General features: G+C 35.7%; 1 protein-coding gene across 2 annotated transcripts; it reads right to left on the bottom strand.

Annotated features, from left to right (window-relative positions):
- Positions 1-1,352: 1,352 nt before the first annotated feature.
- On the bottom strand, positions 1,353-25,403 carry LOC126693055 (cationic amino acid transporter 4, vacuolar-like). Of its 2 annotated transcripts, XM_050388918.1 has the most exons (14): positions 25,036-25,401; positions 24,244-24,445; positions 23,772-23,856; positions 19,756-19,896; positions 19,513-19,631; positions 19,332-19,428; positions 18,730-18,902; positions 18,559-18,625; positions 6,557-6,715; positions 6,193-6,442; positions 3,045-3,153; positions 2,327-2,439; positions 1,916-1,991; positions 1,353-1,798 (listed from the first exon to the last, which is right to left on the bottom strand). In XM_050388918.1, exons 1-14 carry the CDS (start codon positions 25,202-25,204, stop codon positions 1,642-1,644), a joined length of 1,917 nt encoding a protein of 638 aa, XP_050244875.1. In that variant the 5' UTR covers positions 25,205-25,401; the 3' UTR covers positions 1,353-1,641. The 2 variants fall into 2 exon arrangements, with proteins under 2 accessions (XP_050244875.1, XP_050244876.1); XM_050388919.1 differs by lacking the exon at positions 2,327-2,439 and having other exon boundaries at positions 25,036-25,403.
- Positions 25,404-27,047: the final 1,644 nt, after the last annotated feature.

The following is a 27,047-nucleotide window of genomic DNA, read 5'->3' as shown; positions in this document are numbered from 1 at the left end:
TAGTTAGGTGTTGTTAAGAAAGCAATTATAATAATTTATAATTTAAGGATTGAAGGGATTTGATTCACCCTACACAACCTCAACAAATATTAAGGAGATGTCAACCTTGCATATTATATATATATATATATATATATTATGAACTTTTATAGTTTATTCTTTATTTTTTTACATGTACTATCAACAAATTTTCATATTCTCTTCTAAAAGCATTTCCAGCAGATTAGACAAATTTTTGTACTGTTTGGAGAATAAATAGTGACTTTTACCTTTTAGCTACCCACTTTTTCAAATACACTTTCCAACAGATTCTCTATCTCATTCTCTATTATTTCTTCATTCATTATTTATTTTTTTTTTAACAATTACATATCTTCCAACATTTTTTTATTCAATACCTTATTATTATAATAAAATATATATATTTGAAGAATAAATAGTAGCCCATCAGACTTGATGTAAAATTACTAGGTACTTTTGAAGTACTATAAATGCGTACTCTCTTATCTCACATGAATGGTGGGCTCCAACATGAATTTAATTAGTAGGACCCACCATTCATGTGAGAGGAGGGAGTACGCATTTATGGTACTCCGAGAGTACACAACAATTTCCTAGACTTGATAAACTACTGTTCATGAGCTAAAAAAAAATCAGAATATAGAGAGTCCATTGGAGAATGAACAATAGCCTATTTGTGAGTTTGCTCTCTAAAGTAGAGAGCATTTTGTGTTTAGCTCTCCTGTTGGAGATGCTCTAATAAAGCTATTATGCAGTGATTTCAAAATATGAAAACTCAAAATAAAATTGTAAATTTCATGTATTTGCATTTTTTATTTTTTGTAATGTCAATATATTCAAGTTTTTAAAAAAAAAAAAAAAAAAAATTAAGTTTCTTAATTACTATCTAGGAAAAAAAAATCCTAAACCCACTACTGTCTATTTTTGGTTTCCATCAAACACTAGTAATAGGATTTGGTTTGAGAGCGACAATAAGTACTCATATTGTAGTTCCCATGCACCGACTAGCAAAAACAAAAGGAACGTGTGTAATTCATCAGTGAAGCTTGGAGGAGTTGGACAGGATCCGAGGCTCATACTCTTCCGCTACATGCTATGGCTTCTGACATAAGATTCAAAACTCAAAACTCAATTTTGTTTGATCCAAGACCATGTAAACTCAAAACATAGGTGAGAGGTGATGGAGGGGTGGGGGAGGAAGTCAACAATTGGTGAGGAGTGAGTCAGGACACAAATATAGATTAGATTGGTGATAGTAGGCAGGGTGAGTAAGAGAGTGTCTTGTTTTATAAATTGATATTGTTAGTTGTTTAATTTGTAGTTTCACGGAATTGGTAAGCCTCATGTGACCATGTCATTGCAAATTATATCAAGAGAAATAATTATTACTTTACATGTTTGTGAACAAGCAGTTTTAAAGGCCCCTATGCTAACCCAAGAATATTAACATACAAACGTGAGACTGATCTTTGGTTCAGACAGCCTCTGTTACATAATAAAAGGTTTTATATCATTAAAAACAATAAGAGTGATTGTGAAACACAATCTGATAATGCTTTCTGTAAGAATGGGGTTTGGCTTAGCTGAGGGCCACAGTAAGGTGACTAATACATGCACAGACTATGCCACTGAAGCTGATGAGCTACGATAGATCTCATTAGCATAAGCTGACGGGACATAGACTGCATTTAACAGAGAGCTGTGTTTCCGGCTGTAAAATATATACACCAGTGCTCCTATTACCAACCATACTGAAACTCGTATCCATGTTGCAGCACTAAGCATTGAAGTTAGGAAAAAAAAAATTATCATTGTTAGTCATGAAGTGGACAAATTGAAATTGATTTATATGTTTGTCACTCCAGAGAGAGAGGACAAGAATCTTTACACTCACCCAAGGTCAATTAGTAAATATGTGTTTACAAGAATGCATGCAGCAGGTAGGAACGGAACAAACGGGCAAATGAAACCTGGGAGGGGAAAAAAAAGTAATCATATCATATTGTTAGACTTGCCTATTGCTTATTGCCTACATATAGGAATTTATTTTAAATTTCTAATACAATTTAATTAGGTATGACTGAACCAAACATTTGGGTCATTTCAAAGGAAATAAACATTACACATTGGGTACAATATAGGAGCTGTCCTGACAACAACAGTCAAAATGATGTATTCAAACCATTCATTCCTCTACTGAAATTTTTTTATAGAGAAAAGTAAACTTCTTGCTAGGACTCATCTACTCTGTGACTGACCTTAATCAATCTCATCAAAATACTATATGATATAATGCTAAATATACCTCCTGTATGTCCAAAGCCATGCCTCGCATCATCTTGCTCTATACAGGCGAGCACAATCAAACTGCACAACAGAAGAACTCCACCAACTCCACATAATGTGAAGCGAAGAATGCTGGTAGTCAACAAGTTGGGATGGAGTTAACGAAGCATAAAAACCAAATCAGATTAAAGTTGAGCATTGTGCCAACCTAACACCAGTACACCTAAAGCTTATTAACTCCAAATAGCACCATTATAAAACTGGACAAGGTCATTAAACTTGGCAAAATCAAATAATCTCAATAGAAACACCAGCTCAAATAACTCAGCCAAAATTCTGATATTCAGAGGAGACCGGATGGAACCACATTAATTGTAATCTGGATAGATGTAGAGCTGAGTGCTACAAAGGGAGAATGATTTGATATACTAGCTACTATTTTCCAGTTTGCGTTACAACAATAGAATGCCGGATCACAACTAATGCAGAAAGGCTCCATCTAAAATCAATAGAACCATATTTAAAATAAGATGGTATTTTGATTGGAAGTGTAATTTCCCTTTTTGGTGAGTCTATTATTTAAATCCAAGGAATTTTCCATGATCACACGGTCAAAAATTGAAACTAGGCAGCAATTTCATAATCATAGTATACTTGGGCATATAACAGATAAAATGAGAACAGCCTAAGCCAATAATTAAAAACAAGGGTGAAAAGGTTCAGAAAAGTATACTAGCCTGGGAAGGAATTCAGCTGAAGCTGAAGAAGCAAGGATAAGAACGCCTGTACATAAAAGGGTTATAGTCCAAGCAGCAATTTTCCGCCTCATTTGTTCCTTCTGAACATCTGTATAATTAATATGAAGACAAATGAGGGCATCAATTAGCAGATCGTAGAAAGTTGGAGGTGGAGACTTAAATATTATGGCAGTCTAAATTATAGTTTTTGGGTTATAGATTGACTCCGGTTAATTAATTCAATTACCCAAGTTGATTAATTAGGTCAAATTACATGCAAATCATGGAGGCACACGCAAATCACCAAATAAACTAAAGTGCAATGAAAATTAAATTGATATGATGATTTGTTGACTAATGGGGAAAATCTCTCGCAAGGCAAAAATCCCACCGGGTGATTTTTAGGTCACCACTTCCAAGAATCCATTAATCAATAATCAAGCGGTTACAAGTACAAGGAATCTTACCATTACCCTAGCCTATCCCAAAATACCAATCTACTGTTGAACCTTCATTCCAATACTCAATTAGACTTGATCTTGTAGAGATTTCTTCCCTTTGCACGGATCCCAATACATGACTAACTTCCTAGCAACTGATATTTGTTGTTGGATGCAAAGTTCTTCACTTCAAAGCACATTAAAGAACAGAAAGCACTTGATTACAAAACTCTAAGGCGCACAAGAACGCAATAGCTTCTCCAAAAGTATACGAGTCTCTGTATCTTTGATGACTTTTAAAATAAAGCTTTTATACCCTCTAGGAGTTTAGTAAACAAAACATAACCCAAGTCATCATGGGCCGAAATTCTGATCTGAGAATTCTGCATCTGCATAGCTCGATAGATCGAGAGATGTCGAGCTAGTGTTGAGGTCCATCATTTAATCTTGATAGATGCTTGTGTCGAGGTTCGCTTTTTCAGCTTTTTTTTACTTGTTTCTTGGTTCAATCTTCATGTCTTCAATGATACACTTATTTTGGTTTCTCAACACACTTCATGATATTCTAGACACATCTTAGATCTACTACAAGTAAAGTGCATTTTGTCAAAGTATATGCCAACACATAATAAATATGACCCTAACAATAGATATTTATAATCAGAAAGCATAAAACAATGCATCATCACATGGTAAGTACTTTCTTTGTGTACTTTCACCATCAAGTAGAAGATCCCACCACATAAACCAGGTTATTACATCTATGAAAGGAAATGCTAAGTAGTAACCATAATAGAGGACTCTGGCCAAGAATCTCAAGCTTACATATAAACCTTTAGGCAGTGCTGATTGGACTCAACTTTTCATAACTACTCACAATATTCTATTCATACGGGCAATTTCTCTTCTCACACAAAGTGGAGAAGTGTTCATATGAGGAACATGGGACTGATCTTTTTCCACCTTGAAAATTTATTCATGGCCATTAGGAGAACCTGGGATCATCTAACTAGGTGACAGGGATCATCTAACGAGGTGGCAGTTAACTGTGACCCAGCACATGGTGTATCACTAATATCACCCTCCATTCCCTGGATTAGTTACAGATGTGAAACCACTGAAGTTCAACGTGTAATTTAATTCAACTGATTGATAACCAAAAGGAAGTAAGATTTCATTTTCATTTGAACACATTTATGTAAAGAATGTGTTTTAAAAAATCTCTAATCTTTTTCTCTCAAATGTTGATGGGTCATAAAGATAATCTGTTGATATACATTGCAAGATTTATAAGTATTATCAGGCTTTATGGGGTAAGGGTCTGATGCCTCTCCTAGCCTTTCCAACCATTAGAAAGGGTTACAGACCTTCAAACGCATTTAAACTCGTTTCATTTTTCATTTTATTTAAGGAAACTCTCAAGCAACTTACCTGACAGCATTATTGTACCATCTGAAAGAGTTATAAGACCTTAAATACATTTAAACTCATTTCAATTTTCATTAGTTAAAGTATCTCTCAAGCAAATTACCTGACAGCATTATTGTTCATGATTCTCATTGGATTTCACCATACAACTTTGATGCTGTGTGAAAAAACCACCTCGGGTATTCAACACAAAGTTTGCAAAAAAAATTTAAGCACTTTGGCCGCATACCATTTTATTTTTCACTGAGAAGTAAACAACTGGGTGGCATTGATAGGTGGGATAGCCTTTAACTGGAATTGAAGGTAACAGGTAAGCCAAAAGGTTGTTTCTTTCCAATCAGTGGCGATGCCAACTGTCTTTGTTTTTCAAGAACACATGCCATTGTAGTCTATCCTCCATGAATGGCATGGAACATTCATATCTGGGTGTTTAAAAATTTTAGGATTTAGCAACTCAAAAAGCTACATTATTTATTATAACACACTATTTTACAACTCACCCTATATCCCATTTCTTATTTTCATAACTATTCATTTATTTATTAATTTCACTCTCTTTTCCTCTCCGTCTCTTTCTCTATGTTCCTCTCCATCTCTCTCTCTCTTCTCTGAAGCCACAACTCTCTCTTCTCAACCCAGAAAGCAGCAATCACACCTCTTGCTTCTAAGCAAACCCACACACACTGCCAGCCACCACCACAACTCAACCACCGCAACCCAGCCACAAAAACCCACTCAACCACAGCCACAGAATCCATATCAGAATGCGCCAACCACCATACCGTTGTTCACCAACCACCACCAGCAAACCCAAAAACCACCAACACCAAAACTCAATCATCACCACTGAAACCCATATCAACCTAATCACAACCCACCAACCTGAAACCCACTGCCACACATATCAAAACCCACCGATCCACAGCCCAACCGCAGAAACTCAGCCCTACCGCCAATCCACAGCCACAACCACCCAAAACTGATCTACAACCACAACCACAAAAACCCAAAATCGAGAGAGAGAGAGAGACGGAGAGAGAGAGGGAGAGCTGAGAGAGAAGAGAGAGAGCGTGAATAAAATAAGTGATTTTAAGTTTAGCAAACCATATCGGAACTTACTGTAGCAAATTGCTAAATTTGTTTAGCAATAGCAACCTGGGTGTAGTGGCATTTTGGTGTTTGAGTTGTCAAAAATTGCTTTTGAGAGTTTTAACAACTCCAATGCTAATACTCTTACAGATTGAAATAACAACATTAGAGAGCATGTAAGGTATTATTACCTTGAGCTACTACCCCCTTTTCAATTAGAGGATTTCTAAGTAATGCATCCCCTTTGCTCCCAAAAGAACCAGCAAGATCTTTAAGATTATTGTCGTTGATTTCCTGAATGTTATCACTGCACCTTGATGACATTGAGTCAATGGACTTTTGAAGTGATGATGGAAGTGGCACCTCATCCGGTGGAACATATCTAAGTATCAAAACTGAAACCGCGACAGTGGTAAATGCAAGCAGTGTACCCACACTAACCTGTACACCCACAACAACAACCAAAAAAAAAAAAAAAAGCTTGTCAATGATTCTATTTTTATATAACAATAATCTTCCCTTAGATATCTCCAATTCATACACAAGTCCAATTACCATCCCTGCCAATTGTGAAACATCCATAAAGAATGCCAGAACTGCTGCAAAGACACCAGTTGTAATGGTGCTCTTCACTGGAACCAGGGTCCATTCATTAATGTCTGAAAAGAACGATGGCAACAATCCATCTCTAGCCATTGCCATCAGAACTCGTGGCTGAAAAAAAAACAGAATATTTAACCTTTTGGGTGAAAAATATTCCTGTTTTGCGATGAAGCCAAAAAAGGAATAAATTAATACTGGTCAGTTTCGGCATTTTTAGCTATCTTGGACAATTTTTTTTTTTTTTTTTTTTTTTTGATAAGCAATAAAGATATATTAAAAAAGATGAAGGGTGTCACCTGAGTATACAGAAGTAACATCAGGGACAAAATACAAATCAGGTGCATAAAGTACAAAAGTCCATGAAACCATGGACTGAAAAAAAAAGAACAAAACCCTAACAATGCAACCCAGTCTAGAAGAGTCTTTAAAGAGAGGAGTTTAAGATCTGAAAGTGATTTCTCTAAATCCTCAAAATGTCAGTTATTCCTCTCTTGCCAAATGCACTACATCAAACAATGGGGGACAATCATCCAAATAACACCATTCCTATTCTGCCCAAACTTGCCTTTCCAACAAGCCAACAGCTCTACCACCGTCTTCAGCATAACCCAGTGAATGCCAAATAAAGTAAACACCATACACCATAAATCAAAAGCAAGAGGGCAATGGATAAGTAGGTGGTCTACTGACTCCCCATTTCTTTTACACGTACAACACCAATCCAAAATCAAAATCTTCCATTTCCGAAGATTATCAATGGTCAAAATATTCCCCAAAGCTACAATCCATACAAAAAAACGCAAATCTAGAAGGGACCTTAGGCTTCCAAACAGTCTTCAAAGGGAAAGATTGATCTATACTTTTTGTCTGAACCTGGTAGTAAGAACGAACTGCAAAACCTCTTCCCAAAGCAAGTTTCCAACACATCTTATTGTCCCCAACTCCCAAGATTCCAATTCCTAGTCTTCACTGTCTCTTACAAACTTTAAATCCCAAAAAAGAACACCAATTGAGAACTTCATAAAGTCAACCACAAAGGCCTACTTATTTCAACTTATAGCAAATAGTTCCGGATAGCTCAATTTCAAAGGGGTGTCCCCACACCAAATGCCCTACTAGAATCTAACAGGCTCCAACCTCAAATTGTATGTGACGAACATAAGAAGGCCAGCCACGGCTAATAAACTTCCATAAACTCACTCAATGAGGGCTAGTAACGGGAAGAGAGCACCTACCTCCCCCTTCACAACCATACTTTATCCCTATCAATCTCCATAACCATTTTCCAAACAACACTTTATTAAAACTTCTGAAACTTCTAATAGACTATGAAGCATGGGTGCGTTTCGGGACTCGGGTGCAGGTGCGGGTGTGGGACTTGGCAATTTTTGAAAAAGGTGGGTGCGGGTGCGGCGGGACTCAGCTATTAAAAATATTTTTATTTATATTTTTAATATATTGCTAAGCATACTTTTTCACATTATATAAACATATACCAAATTTAAGAGCAATAGTAGATAATAACTAAATCATGAGTAATAAGTAATAACTATTAACTAAATAAAACTAAGATTGAAAAGAAACTAAGATTCACAAATCACAGATTCACAGGTTCATTTAACTCCCACAAGAACCGAACAAACAAGCAAAACAACTATTAACAAAACCCTTTAACTCCCATAAGAACCGAAAAAACAAGCAAAAAATCACAGCAAGCACACAAATTTTCTGATTCACAAATTCATTTCTAAGCAATTTGAAAGAGAGAAATCGTAAAAAGCAGAGAGCACACCGCAGAGTGCAAACTCGCAGAGAGCACAGAGAAGAGAGATGAGGGACGGAGTGAGAGTGTTTGGACGAAGTGAGAGTGTGTGAGAGAGTCCTAGGGTTTTAGGTTAAGTTCAAACGGTGCGTTTTGCACTTTTTTTTTTTGAATTTCGGCTTGACTTGGCCGTTTCGGCTTGAACCAGCCATTTCGGTGGTTTCGGTCGATACGGCCCGATTTGAGCCGCGTCAGCGCGAGTCAGGGAATCCACGTGGTAGGACGCGGCACCGACGCGCGGTCAGCGGCATCCCTCTCGCGTCGCCGCGTCGGACGCGAGTGCGATGGCTCTAGAGCCGAGTCCGTGCATCCCAACTAATAGCCAAGCCCCCCCCCCCCCCCTCCCCCTCCCCCTCCCCCTCCCCCAATGAAGGGGAGCACAGACTGTAGCCCATTTCACCAAGTGAATTTTTTTTATCATCCCTCATACCACTCTAGAGAAAATTACATTGAAGTTGTTCAATACAATTTGCAACCTCCATCGGGATAGGAAAAAGGGAGAGAAAATAAGTTGGAAGATTGGACAAAGTACTCTTAATTAAAAGTAACTTTACCTCCTTTTGAAAGATACAACCGTTTCCATCCTACTAATCTCCTCTCCATCTACTCAATAATTGGATTCCATAGAACTATCTTTGACATTTGCACCTAACGGAAGACCTAAATATTTCATCGGGAAGGAGCCTTGCTTGCACCCTAGCCCATCCGCCAAATCTGCTATATTTGGGACCACACCCACGGGAACTAATTCAGACTTTCCCATATTAATTTTCAGCCCAGAAATAACTTCAAACCAAAACAGCAATAGCCGGGGAAACAGAATCTGACCAAGATCAGCATCACATAAGACCAAGGTATCATCAATGAAGAGAAGATGGGTCACCTGCAAAGAGTTACCTGTGGGACCCACCCTAGCACTAGACACGAGACCATCCCTCACCGCCTTATCCAACATTTTACAAAAAACATCCGTGACAATGACAAACAATAAAAGGGATAACGGATCACCTTGTCTTATACTTCTAGAACTTTCAAAGAAACCACAAGGAGTTCCATTAATAAGAACGAAGAATTTAACAGCAGAGATGCAAAAAAAAAAAAAAAAAAAAAAAAAAAAAAACCCACCTCCATTTTTTAGGGAAACCACAACGTTCTAACATAAAAATGAGGAAACCCCAGTTCACATGATCATATGCCTTCTCTACATCTAGGTTACACAACAGCCCGGGAAAGCTTGATATTAGCCTACTATCCAAGCATTTTGAGATTCATAAACAATATCTCCAAGCACCATTTTCAACCTTTAGCAATAATTTTGTACACCCTCCCCACCCACCCACCCCCCCCCCCCCCCAACCCCTTTCCCCCCAAAAAAAAAAAAAACACTAATAGGCCGAAAATCCCTTCTCTCCACTGCATCAAATTTTTAGGAATTATGGAGATGAATTTTTAGGAATTATGGAGATGAAAGTGGCATTCAACTTTTCTCAAACTGAGCATTATCTAAAATAATACTAAAAAACGTCCAAAAGATTCTTGATAATGGCCCAACAAGTCTTAAAAAACGCCATAGGGAAACCATCAGGTCTAGGAGCTTTATCTCTATTAAAATCCATGACCATGCCAAAAATATCAACTTCCTTAAAAGGTCGTTTCAACCAACCAGCATTATCCTAAGATATCCTAAAAAAACTCAGCACATCTGAATGAGGGCGAAGGAGCTTATCTTCCGAGTAAAGATTCTTATCTCTTATATAACCTAACAATACCCTCTTTAATAACTTCCTAATCTAATGTCAACACTCCATCAATATTTAAGTTGCCAATACTGTTATTTTTTCTATTAGAATTAGGCATCCAATGAGAGAATTTCGTATTGCTGTCCCCTTCCCTTAACAATAGTACCCTTGATTTTTGTCTAAACTAATCTCCTCCAACAATGCAATCTTCTCAATTTCCAAACGAATTCTCTCTTTTTCACACTTCTCATCGACATAACGAGAAACCCTCTCCTCTTTATAATAGGGCATTCAAATCATTCCATAATTTCATTCTCTTAATGGTTACATTTCCAAACTCGGTTTCATTCCACTTTTTTAAATCTCCCTTTAAACCTTTCAACTTCATGGCAATCTTGTAACTTGGAGTTCCATAGAACTAATAAGAGTCCCATCAAAATTTCACCTTCTCTACAAAACCATCCACCTGAACCACATGTTCTCAAAACGAAAAGGCCTTCGTTCCTTACGAATATCACCAACCTCTAAAGAAATCGGGAAGTGTTCAAATAAAACTCTAACTAGCCATTTTTTTATGAAAGTTTGGATAATGTTCCTCCAACTCTGAAGAAAAGAGGAAACGATCTATCCTAGAGCCAGACAAAGAGTTTGACCAAGTGTAACTACCACCCTCCAAAGTGATATCCATTAACCCATTAATAGAGATGAAATCTGAGAAATTATACATACATTGAGTGAAGTTTTCAGCCCCCAAACATTCAGGCGGAAAGCGAATAGCATTGAAATTACCACCCACACACCATGGCAATTCCACCAACTATACATACCAGCCAACTCCTCCCGCATTAGCCTTTTCTCCCTATCCACATTAGGACCATACACACAAGTAAAGCCCATTCAAAGTTGTCTCCCACATTCCTAAATCTTCAAGACACCAAAAATTGTCCCACAGCTTCTTCCAACTTCTCCATAACCCTCCTATTCCACATAACCAAAATCCCACCTAACGCACCTATTAAAATCAAATAAACCCAATCAACATGTTGATAACCCAAAGACTTTTAATAAATCCCATAGTGATAAGCTCCATCTTTGTCTCCTGCAAGCAAATGACATCATCACACCAAATTCTAATAAGGTTCATAATTTGGAGTTTTTTATCCCTATCATTCAGCCCCCTCACATTCCAAGAGACTATCTTCAAATTCATTGGGACACAATCACAGCCCTTTCCCTATTGGAACCTCTATATTTACTAGAAGTGAAATCATAATTAATAGAGCTCACCAAGCTCCTCAACTCCCTTAAACCCTTACCTCCTCCCTTTGATTTTTTTTTTTTTTTTTTTCCTGAGAACATTCTCCGCAGCGCTTATTTATTTTTCTCCTCAACAGCCAAGAGAAAATTAGAAGCGAATACTTCTACACCTTTAACCGGAGTCTCCACAAAAGTGCGAAATTCTTGAAACTTGTTCTGAAACCAAGGTGACATACCATAATGATTTCCAGACTGACCACCTTCCAAAAGGGTAGATAGTTTATTGACTTCTTGGGTCTCAGTAGACTTCAATGTAGCCAACGGAGTCACATTCAAAGGTTCTGAACAATCCGAACCACACCAACCAAATTCAATCATCTCATCACCTTCTTCGGACCAAACTGTAGAATCTATATCCTCCACCACCACCTTCTCCCACTCGGATTGTACCTCTACAGGTCTCAAAGAATTTCCCAATTAAACCATGGCATTAAGCTCATCCAAAACAGATCCCCTAAAAAAACCTTGAAGGCTGTCTCTGGGGATATTTGGAGACTAGCATAGTGAGGGGATAGAATATAGTAAGTTAATATGGGTTTGAAAGATATTTGCAAACTAGCATCTCGAGTTTTAGAAACTCGAGTTCCATATAAAACTTGAGGCTTAAAAACTCGCTTCCTACTTATTGAGTTGGACACATTTATGCCACATAGATCTCGAGTCTTTTACACTCGATTTCAAAAAACACAGAAGAAAGAAGTACAGACCCAGAAAAAGAAGAAAGAACCCAGAAGAAAGTACAAACCCCAGAAAAAGAAAACCTAGAAAAAGAAGAAAGAACCCAGAATAAAGAAAGAAGAAAGAAGTACAAACCCCAAAAAAAGAAAACCCATAAAAAGAAGAAAGAACCCAGAAGAAATAAGGAAACCCATAAGAAAGAAAGAAAGAAGAAGAAGATCCATAGAAAAGAAGAAGACCCACGGCACACACAAACCCAGTCTCCATTAAGCACATCCCGATTGTCGATCTACAGTACAATTCACGATCTCCATCACCAAGTAAACGATCTGAACAAATTACACACAACTCATAAAGATGTGAATGATTTGAAAGAAAAAGCTCTGGAAGAGAGATGAAATTGAATGAGATTTGAGAGGTTACATATAGTTTTGTTTAGGTCTTCTTCTTCTTCTTTTTCTTCTTCTCCATGGATCTCTTCCTCTTCTTGCACGTTCTCTTGACTCAAAGTTCTTAGCAAAGTTAGCACGCACTGGAACTCGAGTTCCACGTGGAATTTTTATCCACGTCAGCTGTCTCAGAACTCAAGAACTCGAGTTTTTAAAACTCGATTTGCTATTGAACTCGAGTTTTAAAAACTCGAGATGCTAGTTTTCCACTTTCTTTCGCAACTTGTCAACTAACAAAATTCTTCTAATAATAAAGTTAAATGGAAAAAAAATTCACTTTCTCTTGATCTCCATCGGCACCACCTCTTTCTTCCCATCACCATGTTCTAAAACCCATTTGTCCGAAGAGCCCCACGACTTATTCTTGTCCACAGCACGATCCAATAAGAATTGCTTGATCTGTTGGTGCACCAACTCACTATTGAAATCTGTAATAGGATCAGGCTCTAAAACTACCATGTCGGTGGATGTGGGAAGCGATACTTGTGAAATAAAGCTTGACTCAGCATCATGAGGTTTCACAAACTCCTCAGAAATCTGCTCCACGATGATCAAAGCTGGTTCGGGAATATGGGTAGGTACTCGATAGAGATCTCGGGGTTCTGAAACATGTGAACTGACCTCCGGGTTATGGACCTCGAGCGCAGATTTGCCAACAGTGGATATATCACCGGTAGAGGAAGCAAACACCATGGTAGTCGTTGTAGCTACCTTTTCTGGATTTTGAGACCTTGGGTTGACTAGAGGAAGTAGAACCGAGTCACTCGATACACACACTTGACTAGAGAGCTCTACTGATAATACGTTACAAATAAAAAGTACCACCTTCCTCAAGTGAGAATTCAAAAGTTTTGGATTCAACAAAGAAAAACGTGGATCCTCCCATAGCTATAAAAAAGAAACCATAAAAAACAAACAGACAAAGAGAGAGCAACGAAAAGAAATCTACAGCTACCATTAAATATGAGTATGGATTTAGTGAGTCACAAGTCGTTGATAGTGTCAATAAATAACGTTGGCTTTGAGAGCTGACCATTCAAGAAGAAGACCTAGAGCTCACCATTCACGAAAGAAGAAAGGGAGCTGAGTTCATTTGCTTTTTTTGAGTGAGAAGTAGTTGGCAGATGGGATGGGAGTGGGAAATAGGAGGTGGTATTTTGTGTAAAAATTGCATGCAGCATCTCTCTCACATGGGGTGGGTCCCACGCTTGTGGGGTCCTCCATGTGAGAGAGATGTTGCATGCAACCATTCACAAAATAATAAATGAGGACAATGGTCATTTTTTTTGGAATTTGGTTGATTTTTTCCATTTCATTTGTTAGCATTTTGTTTGCTGCTCATGTAAATATTCAAGTTAAGGAGGGATCAATTAAAATGATTTTAAAAAAAATTAACAACGATCACTTCTTTGTGAGTGAATTATACATTTTTCTACATTATCAATTTTTTGGTTCTTAAAATATATATATAGCAATAATCCCAAAAAGTTACAATGATATGTGCCAACACCAAAATAGCCACTGGTACAGTAACATTACTCTACAGTCTAGCGCTTTAAAAACCCCATGGACAGCACATTTCTTCAAGTTTCTGGATCACAAATTCACTATAAGAGGGCTGGCTATTATTCTCTCCTCTCAAACACTTCTTTCCAAAGAATTTTTCCAAGTAAATTATCATGCTATTTCTCTTTTGCTACTATACTTATTTTGACCAATTAACGATGCCCTGAGTTTAGCATCATTTTCATGTGGACCTTATGTGGTATTATATAATAGTCTTCTGGTCTCGGCTAACCATAGTAGACATCATACATAAATACTATTTTAAAATAATTATAATTCTCCAAGACTTTCTCAGTTTTCTGCCTTCTTAGGGATTTCCTATAATGAGCTGAATTCTAATACTATTAATTCATTACTGATTCCTAGTTTAATTAATGCCTCCTGATTTTATTTTTGTTTGAGTAGTTTCCTTGTTCCACAAAATTTAAAATTTCAAGTTTTTACTAAGATTGAATCCACATGTATTCAAGTTTATTTTATTTTATTTTATTTTTTTGATAGGTAAGAAAACTTGTATTAAGAGAAGACTATTTCATTTTAGGCCAGAAAAATATGCACAAACAACAGAAAACAAAACAAATATATATATATATATATATATAAATATATGTATGTATGTATGTATGTATGTATGTACAAGAAGAAAGGGAATCTAAAAACAGTAGAATGGATTCCCTAGAAATAAATCCCCACGCATAAGACCAATCAAACTAGGTCCCTACAAATAAAGCTAGAAGTTGATCCTCGGCAAGCTCCATATCTTTAAAAATATAACTATTACGCTCCCTCCAAATAATTGACATCACACAAGTGGTACCAAATTTCAGGTCCGTTTGAGAATAACTTAAAACTTTTTGCTAAAACTTTTTTGCTGAAAGTGTACTAAGGTATACTTGTACTTTGAAAAAGTGATAAAAAAAAAAAAAAAAAAAAAGTGGGGTTTTAAAAAGCTGTACATAAAAGCTAAAAGCTGATCTTATAAGCTCTAGCAAAACAGACATGAATCCAAATCTTCAAAGAGTGCTTTCCCAACCAGTTTCTCCATACTGCCAATAAATCAATAACATTATTGGGTAAAACCCAAGCAACACTGAACAATCTAAATGCAAAACTCCATAACCGAGAAACTAACAGTGAACAGGCAACACTCGCTCCACTATACCAGCATAGGCAACACCAATCCACAATTGGAATGCCCCTTCTCCTAAAATAGTCACCATTTAGAATATTCCCCCATGTAGCTGTCCAAACAAAGAAAGACACTCGATGAGGGGCCTTCACAACCTAAATGCTTTTCCAAGGAAAAATAGTAGAGCTAGATCCCCTTATAGCATCATAAAAGGACAATGTGTCAAAAGCCCCCTTCAACTTTGACTTCAACCCCCACCCCATCCTATCCCCATCCTCATTTGGAGGATTTTGTGACTCCCAGGCATGAGAAAAGGCCCCCACCAACTCCATTTCCCAATCATTGAATCCACGTTGGAACCTTACCAATTTCAAGTACTAGCCACCGCATTCCTCCCATAATTTCAAAGCTATCACTTGCCTCCATAAGCATGTCTCCTCAACCCCATTCTGCCACAACCACTTGCCCAGAAGGACTTTATTAAAGGTAGTGATTTTCCTAATCTCCAACCCACCACCACTCATAGGAGAACACGCCTTATCCCATCCTACCAAATGAATTTTATGCTCATCCCCTAATCCTCCCCAAAGAAAATCCCTTTGTAACTTCTCAATCATATTAGCCACTCTACTAGGAACATTAAACTGAGACAAAAAATAGGTGGGAATGCTCAAAAGCGTACTCTTAAGAAAGGTTAGGTGACCCCCCTTAGATAGATACATTTTCTTCCATCCTGCCAATCATCTTTCTAGTTTCACCAAAATCGGATTCCAAATAGAGTACAACTTAAGCTCCTAATGGCATACCAAGATAAGACACGAGAAATTCCAACCTTGCAGCCCAAAATATCAACCAGAGCATCTAGATTATCCACATCACCAATTGGAACCATCTCACTTTAACTAACATTTATCCCTACCCCGTAATCGCTCTAAAGCAAGTCAGCAACATCCTAATATGAAGAATCCGCTCAACACTATTATCACAAAAAAGTATAGCATCATCTGTAAATAATAGATGAGATAAGCATAACTCATCACCTCCCACTCCATGCATCTTGAAGCCCCTGATAATACCAGCCCCCTCCATACGCCTAAGCATTCTAGTAAAACACTTCCATTATCAAGAGAAACAGCATAAGAGATAAAGGATCCCCTTGTCTTAAGCCTCTTGAATTGTGAAAAAAACCGGCTGGAGAACTATTAACTAATACCTAAAACTGGACAGAAGATATACATGTTTGGATCCATTGTCACCATTTAACTCCAAAACCCATCCTCTCTAACAAGTAAAGCAAAGCCTCCCAATTTACATGATCATAGGTGAAGCAAGAGCAAAACCAAAATTATTTTAGAATTTATATTTTCAGATTTTGTATTTATCTTATAGGAAATTGAATAACTATAGACTTTTATTTGGATAGGGATTAGATTTGATATTAGATAAGGTTTAGTATTTGAGTTCAATTAGGATTAGTTTTCATTAGTTGTTATCTTTTATCTTTTTATTTCTCGAAGCTCTAGCTCTATATAAGAGCCCAGTTTATTTGTATTTTAGAGGAGAGACAATTGATTGATTAATGATATTCAGATTGGAGATTTTCCAATAGTTGGGTGCTGATTCCTGATATCTTAGGTGTTGATGCTTAAGTTTGCTTGCTTGGTGCTTATTCCAAGCAACCCCTAAGTGTTGATTCTTAGGGTGTGTTTATTCGGAGGTGAAATAGGATAGATGGAAAACTTTGGAGAAAAAATAGGAAAAAAAACTCTTTTGAGTGTGTTTGGTTAGGTGAGGAGGAAGGAAAATAAATGGTGGAGTCCAAGTGTGCCCACCAAAAAGTTCTCACCAAAATGGAGAGAAAATTGAGTGGAGATGAATTTTTTTTAATTGACAAAAATACCCATGTGCACATTCTTCAAGTTGCCTTTTTTTTTTTTTTCTTTTCCACTGGCCAGTACATTGCCCTTTTTTCTCTTTTCTGGGCTGTTGCCTTTTTTTTTTCTTCTATTCTTTTTGTTTCTTTTGATTTTCAGTACCGTTGCCTTTTTTTTTCTTTCTACGCTTGGTGCCTCTTTCTTTCTTTTTTTTTTTTTTTCCTGGTAGTAACATTGCCTCTTTTTTTTTTGGGGGATATTATTTTAATTTTTTAATAAATTTGGATGATTGCCTTTTTTTTTTTTTTTTATGTGGTTATTTGTCACTTTTTTGTTTTAATTAAGCATCATTTTTTAACAAGGGTATATGAGTAAATTTATTCAAACTCATTTTTTCTATCTTTCCACTTTTCCACTCTCAACCAAACAAAAAGGAGAGAAAATAAAATCTTTTCTATTCTTCCACTTATCTATCATTCCACCATTTTCTATCCTCCCACTTTTCCACCCCTCCAACCAAATAGACCCTTAGGGTTTATCATTACTTTTCTTGTTACTTTTATTTGTCCTGCATCAATAGGCCTATTCTATGTCCAGTTTACATATTACACTTGCTATCTTACTCCGAATATGACTATCAACACACTGATTCGCAACCAGAACTGAATCCAAAATCTGATGACCCCCCACAAAAGCATTTTGAGAATCAGAAATGAGACCATCTAACATCCCTCTCAACCGATATGCCAACACCTTAGCCAAGATCTTATAGACACCCACCAAACTTATCGGTCTAAAATCTCTTATATTAGAAGCTTTATGTTTCTTAGGAATAAGAGCAATAAAAGAAGCATTCAAGGACTTCTCAAATTTACCATACTCGTAAAACTCCTCAAATAAGGCCAAAATATCACTCTCCACAATCCTCCAACAATGATTGAAAAAGGTCATCGTAAATCCATCTGGACCCGGAGCTTTGTCCCCCTCCATATCACGCACAACTTGGAGAATTTCTTCCTTCTCAAATCTCCATTCAAGCAGCCCCCTCTCCACTACCCCAATATTATCAAAATTCAAGTCGTCCACCACCGGTCTCCATGTCTCTGTCTCTGTATATAACTTTTGATAAAATACCACCATCTGGTATTCCAAGTTTAATTATGGGTGTACAAGTAAGAAATCTTATACAGCATCCTTGTAAACCCTCACAATATTTGCACCATGCTTGCTCAAGAGGTAATATCAAAATTTTCAGAACAATCCAAAACAATGCAAAGAACTAATTCGAATTAGAAATTCAAAAGCTCAGCACTACTTTCACTAAATTCCACAAGTAATCAAAAAAAAAAAAAAAAAAAAACCTGAAAATTCCTAACTTACCTGAGGAAGAAGTGAACCCAACAAACTTGAACACAGAGCAGTAACTGCTCCAGCTGTTATTATGTACCTGCAATATGAACAATGGAGCTTGAAACCAAGAGTGTAGAATGTAATGCCCTCAAATTTCCATAATGTTGGTAACCACAAATTAAAAGCAAATAACATGCTCACACTGCCCATTGCACCCCATAGCTTGCAAATGCTGAGGAGATAGGTGTGTCCGGATCCAAGTCATAATAAGGTACTAAACCAACAATAACGACAGATACAAGCATATACAAAATGCAACATATCGACAATGCCAATGCTATACCAAGGGGCAAATCACTTTGAGGATTCTTCACCTGCCATGAAAATGTATATATATAAAGGAACAAATGATTAAGGTTCAGAAATTTTTTGGCAGTGACACAAAAGTGCTGGAACATTTCATAATGGTCAAATGAATGGATTCAAGCAAATAATGAGCTTTTAAGAGATAAGGAATCAGGTGACAAGGCAAGAAAAAAAGGGGGGGGGGGGGTATGTAAAGGGAATATGATGATTGCAGTATATAAAATTCACCACGTACTTATAAAAAAAAAAAAAAAAAAAAAATTCACCAACCGCTCTGATATTGGATTGTGCTAGATACTTGAAATAATCAGAAAAACTTTAGATTATCACTGCCAGGGGTAAAAATGTTTACATCAATGGTAACGCATAAAATGTAACAAATTAAATGTAAGAATTAACACAACACACAATATTAATCCACCATACAAGATTCATACCTCCTCAGCTGTGCTGGAAACTGAATCGAAACCAATATATGAAAAGAAGACTATTGCAGACCCAGTGAACATCCCATTGACCCCAAATGTAAAGTACCTAAAGCATCAGAGGTAAAATGTGAGCTAGACCATAATTGGATATACCACATAAAGAAAGTAGTCAAAATGATATGCCAATTACCCGCTGGGAATTTCATATCCAATCCATCCAGTTTTGAAACCTAAATATCCACCAGCTATTATGATGAAAAGCAATGCACTGACATTTACTGTTGTAACAATGGTTTGTGCCAATGTACTCTGAAATATTAAGTGATTTCTCAAAGGCAGTAAAAAAATAATAGTAATAAAATAAAATTACAAAGAAGGAATTATCCAAACATAGATTAAAAGGATTACAAATATTTAAATAGGAACTGCATACCTCCTTTATTCCAATGCACAAAAGCACTGTGACAATAAGAATTAACACTGCTGCACATGGATCAACCACAATACCAAGCCCAGGGATAGTATGACGGGCCAAGAAAGCAGGAAGTTTTTCCTCCCCTCCAAAAAACAAGGCCTAAAGGAACACAAAAAAAAAAAGGGTTATATATAGTATCTATTGGAAATGAGGATCTATCACATGTTTTGCAGTCCATAATAGTCATAATCAATCCAAGTCTTCAATAATAATTATCATAATCTACAATCATCATGCATTCAAACCTGAGTAAGTAATCATTCTCTTTTACTAGCTCTAGCTGCATACGTGATATATCATTGTTCTTTCTCCTCCTCTTATGTGTTATCTCTTTTGAATTTGGACCACTATTCTTGCTTTTTTTTTTAACAGTGAGTATTGATTCTCTCCAGCTAGGCCAAATATTCTCCCAGATCAGCTCTCTCTCTCTCACTCTCTCTCTCCCCTCCCCCCAGTTTGCCTACATTATTAGCATGAGTAAAATAATGTGACTCAAATCAGATTATTATAATTCCTGCCTAAGTTTTCAACAAGAAGCATAAATTTATAGATGTACTGGCCAAAGTCTTCTACAGGTTAAGGCATAAATTTTCTCAATTCAATCATCCGCATAAAATAATGTAATACAAAAATGGGGGAACCAGGAGGGGGGTTTGGAGTTGTTTAAACAGAAATTATTTATTCAAACATTTACAACATTTTTTTTTTGATATTTGAGAAATACAAATTGTGAGGAAGAAAAGAGGAGGGGGAGAAGGAGGGGCGAGGAGCTTAACATCTCAAGATAGATTTATAGATGTGAAGGTTGTATGTTCAGATATCAAAACAGCCAACATAAAATTTAAATGAAACATGGTCATATAAGGTATAAACATAATTAACTAATAACAGAGACATGATTAACAACTTAATTTCCCAATAAAAAAGGAAAAAAGAAAAAGGAAAAAGGAGACTGGCCACACGGTGCTGATGAGTAGCTTTTTCATGATATACAAGTAATTATGTACATAAGTGGACACCATAAAATACAAACTATAAAACAAACTTATTTTAAGTTCCAATCTGAAATGATATTTTCATCCAGTTCAGTTATTTCAATGACCCCAACCTTCTACCATTCCAGTCAAAAAAAAAATGACCCCAACCTGAATGGCTGTATCACGATACCCTCTAATGCCCGATAAAAAACCTGGAATCCAGGACCAAATAGAAAAAAGGCAAAAATATGCACCACTTGAGAGAGGCATATGAATACTCAACATTTGGGTGTACCCTCAATTGTTTTTTCCCTAACTTTAAACCTCTCTGCAAACAATAGAATGCATGTTTACAAAAGTGAAAATTTGCTCCTAATTCTCTGAATCTGTATTATTTGTATGTCATTTTTTAAGTAATTTCTTTGAAAATATGTCACTCGGGAATAACAACAACACAGAAATCAAGTCTAAGGTCATACATTTTCTGGTAATTATTAGTAATTTCTGCAACTTTGTTTTTGTGTGCATTGACCTGGGACTAGATTAATCAGTTTGATATCATATGAATCATAGTATTCACAGTTAGATCTAACTCTTCTTTTGATATGGAGGGAAGCTCATCATCATCACGCCATGGTGACACATTGAACTAAGTACCAAAAATGCTAACTGCAGGCAAGATGTTAATTAAAAGGAGGGGAAAAAATACCAACAAATTCCAGTAAAAAATATGGCACAGAAAGCTCTAGTCATCAAAAATTAAATACTAATATGTTGAGAACACCTTTGAATAGCATTAGTATATATAAGACTAAAATCATAGAATTAATTGCGTATTGGGGTAGATTAGATTAGGTACCATATGGGTAGTTTCAGTAACAATTAAACTTCTATTATTTGTTCAATTAACACTGTCTATTCTTAGTTTGTAATGGCGTCCATATACATGCATACATGTTCGCGCACACAAAACTATATACTTTTATTGAGTAAAATTCTTCTTGAACACTTCTAAAATGATTAGCAACATTTGCACTTCAATGGTACAAAACTACCTCTCAAGTATCCTCCCTCCTTTCCCCCAACCCATATAAAACAAAACAAAATTAATAAGACCCCACAAAAGATGCACTGTTGTGGACAGACTTTCAGTTATTTGTACTCATCAAGGAAGGATGTCAAGTGAAGCCTGTAATAATGGTTTCTTTTTTTTCTTTTTCTTTTGGATGTGTAATAAAATTCATTGAAATAAGATACAAGAAAATACAGAGGAAAAAAGCACACAGGCAGTGTGCTAAAGGCAACAAGGAAATAAAAACTAAGTAACAATGAAAGTACAAAAAAAAAAAAAAGCATATCAGGCAAAGAGTTGAAAGTAAAAACACCTGAAGTATTTGCCTATTCAAACAAAGTCTGAAGGAAGAGAAGCTTCAACTCATGAATCGATCTTTCATTCCCTTCAAAGGTGCATGTATTCCTTTCCCTCCAAATGAACCATATAAGACAATGAAGAAGCATTCTCCAAAGCACCTTAGTTTTGATTCTAATAAACTTGCCTGACCAACATGCTATAAGTTCCACAACACTACACGGCATGACCCAACAAAACCCCAAATAGTGAACACACCATATTCTACAACTCGGGCTACTGGGCAGTGCAGGAGTAAGTGATTGATGGTCTCCCTGTTCCACTTGCACATGCAACACCAATCCACCATCACCACTTTTCGCCTCCTTAAATTATCAATGGTTAAAATTTTCCCCAACACCGCTTTTCAAATAAAGGAACTTTTAAGGACACTTCTTTTTTCTTTATATTAATAAGTCTCATTAAAAAATTCCAGAAAGGGCACACATCTGTAGTGATGCAGGACAACGAACTCAAAAATGGGGCTTAGTTTTCAGGGAAACAAAAAGATAAAACCTTCAGCACTGAAGGTTACTTAGCGTCTGCACCAAAGAAGCCAAGAGGGTGGGAGGAGTAGAAAACCTAGGAGTCAGCCTAGGATTGCTTGGAAATATTTTTCAGTAGATAAATAGAAATAGAAACCTTGTTTCAGCAAGAAGGTATCTTGGATTCAGTACCAAGCATTGGAAGGAAATTTCGTACATGATCAATTGTCTATCCAAAAGCCTTTATACAAGACTCATTAATTACATCAAATAAGAAAAATCAACTTATGATTAAAATCAAATCAAGTGCCACAATCAGCAACAATATGGTCCAAAGAAATCACTCAACATCAAACACAATCAATGAGGTCCAAGAGAAACTATCAACATCAATTGGGTTCAACATACATATCCGATGTCCACAAGAAGTATACAAAGGAGGAACAAATTAATCTAAGTAATGAGAATGAGAGAGGAAGCCATAAAATAACATTGGTCATGTACAAATGAGAGCAATTGATACACCAGTGAAAAATAATGATTTGATTCAAGTCAAAGGGACAAAAAAGGTAGAGGAAGGCCTAAAATAACATTGGTATATGTAATAAGAAATGACATGTTAAATAAGGAGCTGATGGCAAGCATGATTTTGGACAGGATAGAATGGCAAAGAAGAATACAAGTGGTGGACCCCGATTATTCTATTGAAGATTCGTAACCGACCCCAAAGTTCTGAGGATCCATGCCAGAGAAGAATACAGCGAATATGAGCTGGCTGCCAACTCCCACTCAGCATAACCCAATTCACCCCAAACAAGCATAGAACAGCTTGTAATATTGAAATCGGTATTGATCCAGAAAATCCATATATAGATATTAATCAATACTCCAAACAAATTTCTTATCTGCATGTTATAAGATATTGGAATTCGCATATCCTTAGTGTCAAAAGTAGGAAAATATCTTAAGAAACAAACAGAACAAATAATGCTTACCAGAGATAGAAAAGAATAGTATCAATTCTTACATATAACTCTCAGGATATACAACTTACAAGTGAAAACTAGTTAAAAAAAAACCTCAGTTAGAGAAGGACTACCAGACCAGATTTGGGGTTATGCCACGAGCAACAGCTGAACTACCAATTGTATATTCCAGAATCAGAGCCCAACCAACCAACCAAGCAAACCTGAGAGCAACCACAGTGTTTGAATTGCTGACTGAAGGCATCACACATGTTATAGAGAAAAGATGGGTCATGTGCTTGATTTTTTCTCTCTCTTTAACACAAGCAGGTCATGCCCAAGCCCCACACCCACCCCTCAAAATCTGTTAAGGACTTTTCTCAGCCTTAAACATGAAGTGAAGTATTTCAAATTTTTAGTCTGTTTGAAAATTTTCAACCACTCTGCATGAAAGTTAAAAATAGAAACACTCAAATTGGTGATTTTCACATATCAAAAAGTAGATACTACTAAAGAGTTCAAGAATTTATCAGAATGAAATCTGGAAGTCAATGATAGTTCATTAAGCAAGCAAATACAGAGTGTGTAAAAACAAACCAAGAACAAATTACCCTTCTCCAACACATATGTACGTATAATGATAGGCACTCCCAGCAGATGGGCAACGACATGCAAGCTCTGCATAACAAAATGCTGAGAGTGCAGCAGCTATTCCAGCAATTAGGAATGAAATAGTAAGCGCAGGTCCTGAGTGTTCTCTAGCAACCGTTCCAACAAGAATATATACTCCAGCTCCTATGGTTGCTCCAACTCCTGATCAAAAGAAAGTCAAAATATTATCATTATGAATGTAAATCTACAACCACCTGAATGAGAAGAAAAATTAAAAATCTAAGCATAAATTGGGAGCATTTGGACATTCTGGAATTTGTGAACAACGAAGTACCTCCCCACCATGATAAAGAGTATTAAAGTTTCAGATTTTATGAAAAAATATGATGATCTGGGTCAGATTAGTTTTACCCTGGATAACAATGATTCAAGGGAATAAGAAAACCTCAAAAACTATTCATAAACATGGCAAACAATGCATTTTTGACATTATGAATAAAATGACTAACATCATGAGAAGGTGATTGCCTCAAAAGACGATCCAAAACACGAATGGTGACAAACCCATTACAAACTAAACAAATAAAGACATGAACAAAAAAACCTACTTCAATTAAACAAATAAGCACATGAACAAAAAAACTAATCCAATTAACAAAAGTAATAGCAAGATAAGAACATAATTTACATAAAGAGAACAAACCCACATGGCCAAATATCACAGACTTCAAGTATCCATATTCAAAATCCAATTCTGAATTGTGTAAGACAGAGATTGTAACAAGACTTACCAATGGCAACGAGGTCCACAGCAGACAATTTCCTGGCCAATTGAGTATGACCTTCTCTCCTCAAATGAACTGAATCAACCTGCTTTCTCCTAATCAAACTTCCAAAACCCCATGAATACCTTCCTTCACCATTCCTACCACTAGTTTTCCTATCAGCAACCATACCCATCAACCAAACTCAGCTTCTTTTTCTGTGAGAAGAAAAATACCAGGCAGAATGAAGATTGAGGAGAGGAAAAGCAGTTAAGTTGTTGGATGCAACTGTGCAAGAAAACTGCGTTTCCTGCCCGCTAAGCATTTAAGGACCGATATTAATCATTAGAGATAATGCTGTACCAGTGGCAATTTCAAACTCGCAAAGCGAGTCTTTCTTTCTTTTTTTTTCTTTTTTTAATATATATATATATATATAATAAATTGGCAGTAATAATCCATTATCTATTCAACTTCAACGCAATTTCCTTCTCAAAAATGGGATTTATTCCTATTATTAGTGTTTGTTTGGCAAGTTTTTTTTTTTTCCAATTTATTTTATTATTTTGATTATTTTTTGACAATTTATAAGTTTCATTATATTTCTGAATATTATTTATGAGTTTGACTATATTCTTTCAGCTAATTTTTACATTTATCTACAAATGAGAGTACCTCAATAAATATCTTTTATCTTAGTTTATATTCTATCAATTATAATATGACACGATTTTATCTTTATCTTTATTTTTTTAATTTTAAACTTTGATTATTTTATAAAATTAAATTATTAAAAAAAATCATCTTGTAGCAAGATGTGGTTTTTGTGAAATGTGCAATATAAAGGATTTTTATCCACATAATCCCTCCCTGCCAAACTTTGAATTTTACTTGTTGGAATTTTGGGATTTAACAGTAGTATGATTAAAAAGTAATTTACCCTTTTTAAATAGTATATTTATCCGTATAAGATTTTAAATTTAGGCCAAATAAAAATGATTCTTGTTCCTCCAAATTGAATATTTTCCTGTAAATTAAAAAAATAAAATGATCATCTAGCATAATCTTGTCGTGATGTCCCTTCCAGAACAAAAAACTCTAAAATTTGTGCGTGATGCTACTGGTAACAATTTGTTTGTTAACTTATTTGAAGTTTTTTTTTTTTTTTTAATATATTCAAATTAGTGTTTGGATTTTTTTTTTTTTTTTCCAAATGTCCGTGTGTTTAACAAATCAGCTATTTGTTGTTTGGACCCAAAGTTAAATTTTTTTAAATCTTTGGATTTAGTTGTCTTACGAATCCTTAGGCCAAATTGGTAGGAGGATATTTGTTTTTATTTTCAAAAAAAATATATTAAAAAATTTCAAAAAATTGAACTTAAAAAAATATTTTTCAAATAATAATTTTTATATTATACATATTTAGCTCCCACTTTTAAGAACAATTTTCAAAATACTAAAAACAAAAAATAATTATTTGGGAAACCATTTCTATTTTTGAGATTTAAAAAATATATATATTTACAAAAAATAACTTGTAGAATCTGTAGATTACTCTTTTGTGAAAAATGATAAGGGAATGAGAAATAATATGTCCATAACATTTTACAACAAATCATAAGTGACAAATTGTTACTGGTTGTTATTATTGGGACAAAAAAGTAATCTTAGTGTTAGTTTCAAATTTGAACCAATAACAACTAACCACCTGTGATTTGTTGTAAAAATGTTATAGATATAGTATCTCTCGGAATGAGAAATGATATGTCCACAACTATGTGGGATTTCATCGTGTATTTCTTTTTTTAATGATAAGTTTCAAATTTGAAGTGTGAAAATTCTTTTAAATTTGGACAAATATGTGGGATTCACTGTTTTAAATTTATTTACAACTATGTCATTAAAAACATTTTCTGTATCTTGAAAACACCCTTTTAGTCGTTTTCAAAATCATATTCTAAACCAGGAAAATAGAATACAGTTTTTTTGAAAACTGTATTTAGAAATATTAGTCAAACAATAAATTCAAGTGTGGGACC

Source organism: Quercus robur, chromosome 7 (genome assembly GCF_932294415.1).
Source record: "Quercus robur chromosome 7, dhQueRobu3.1, whole genome shotgun sequence".
NCBI lineage: Eukaryota > Viridiplantae > Streptophyta > Magnoliopsida > Fagales > Fagaceae > Quercus > Quercus robur.
This window is presented reverse-complemented; position numbering and strand designations above follow the sequence as displayed.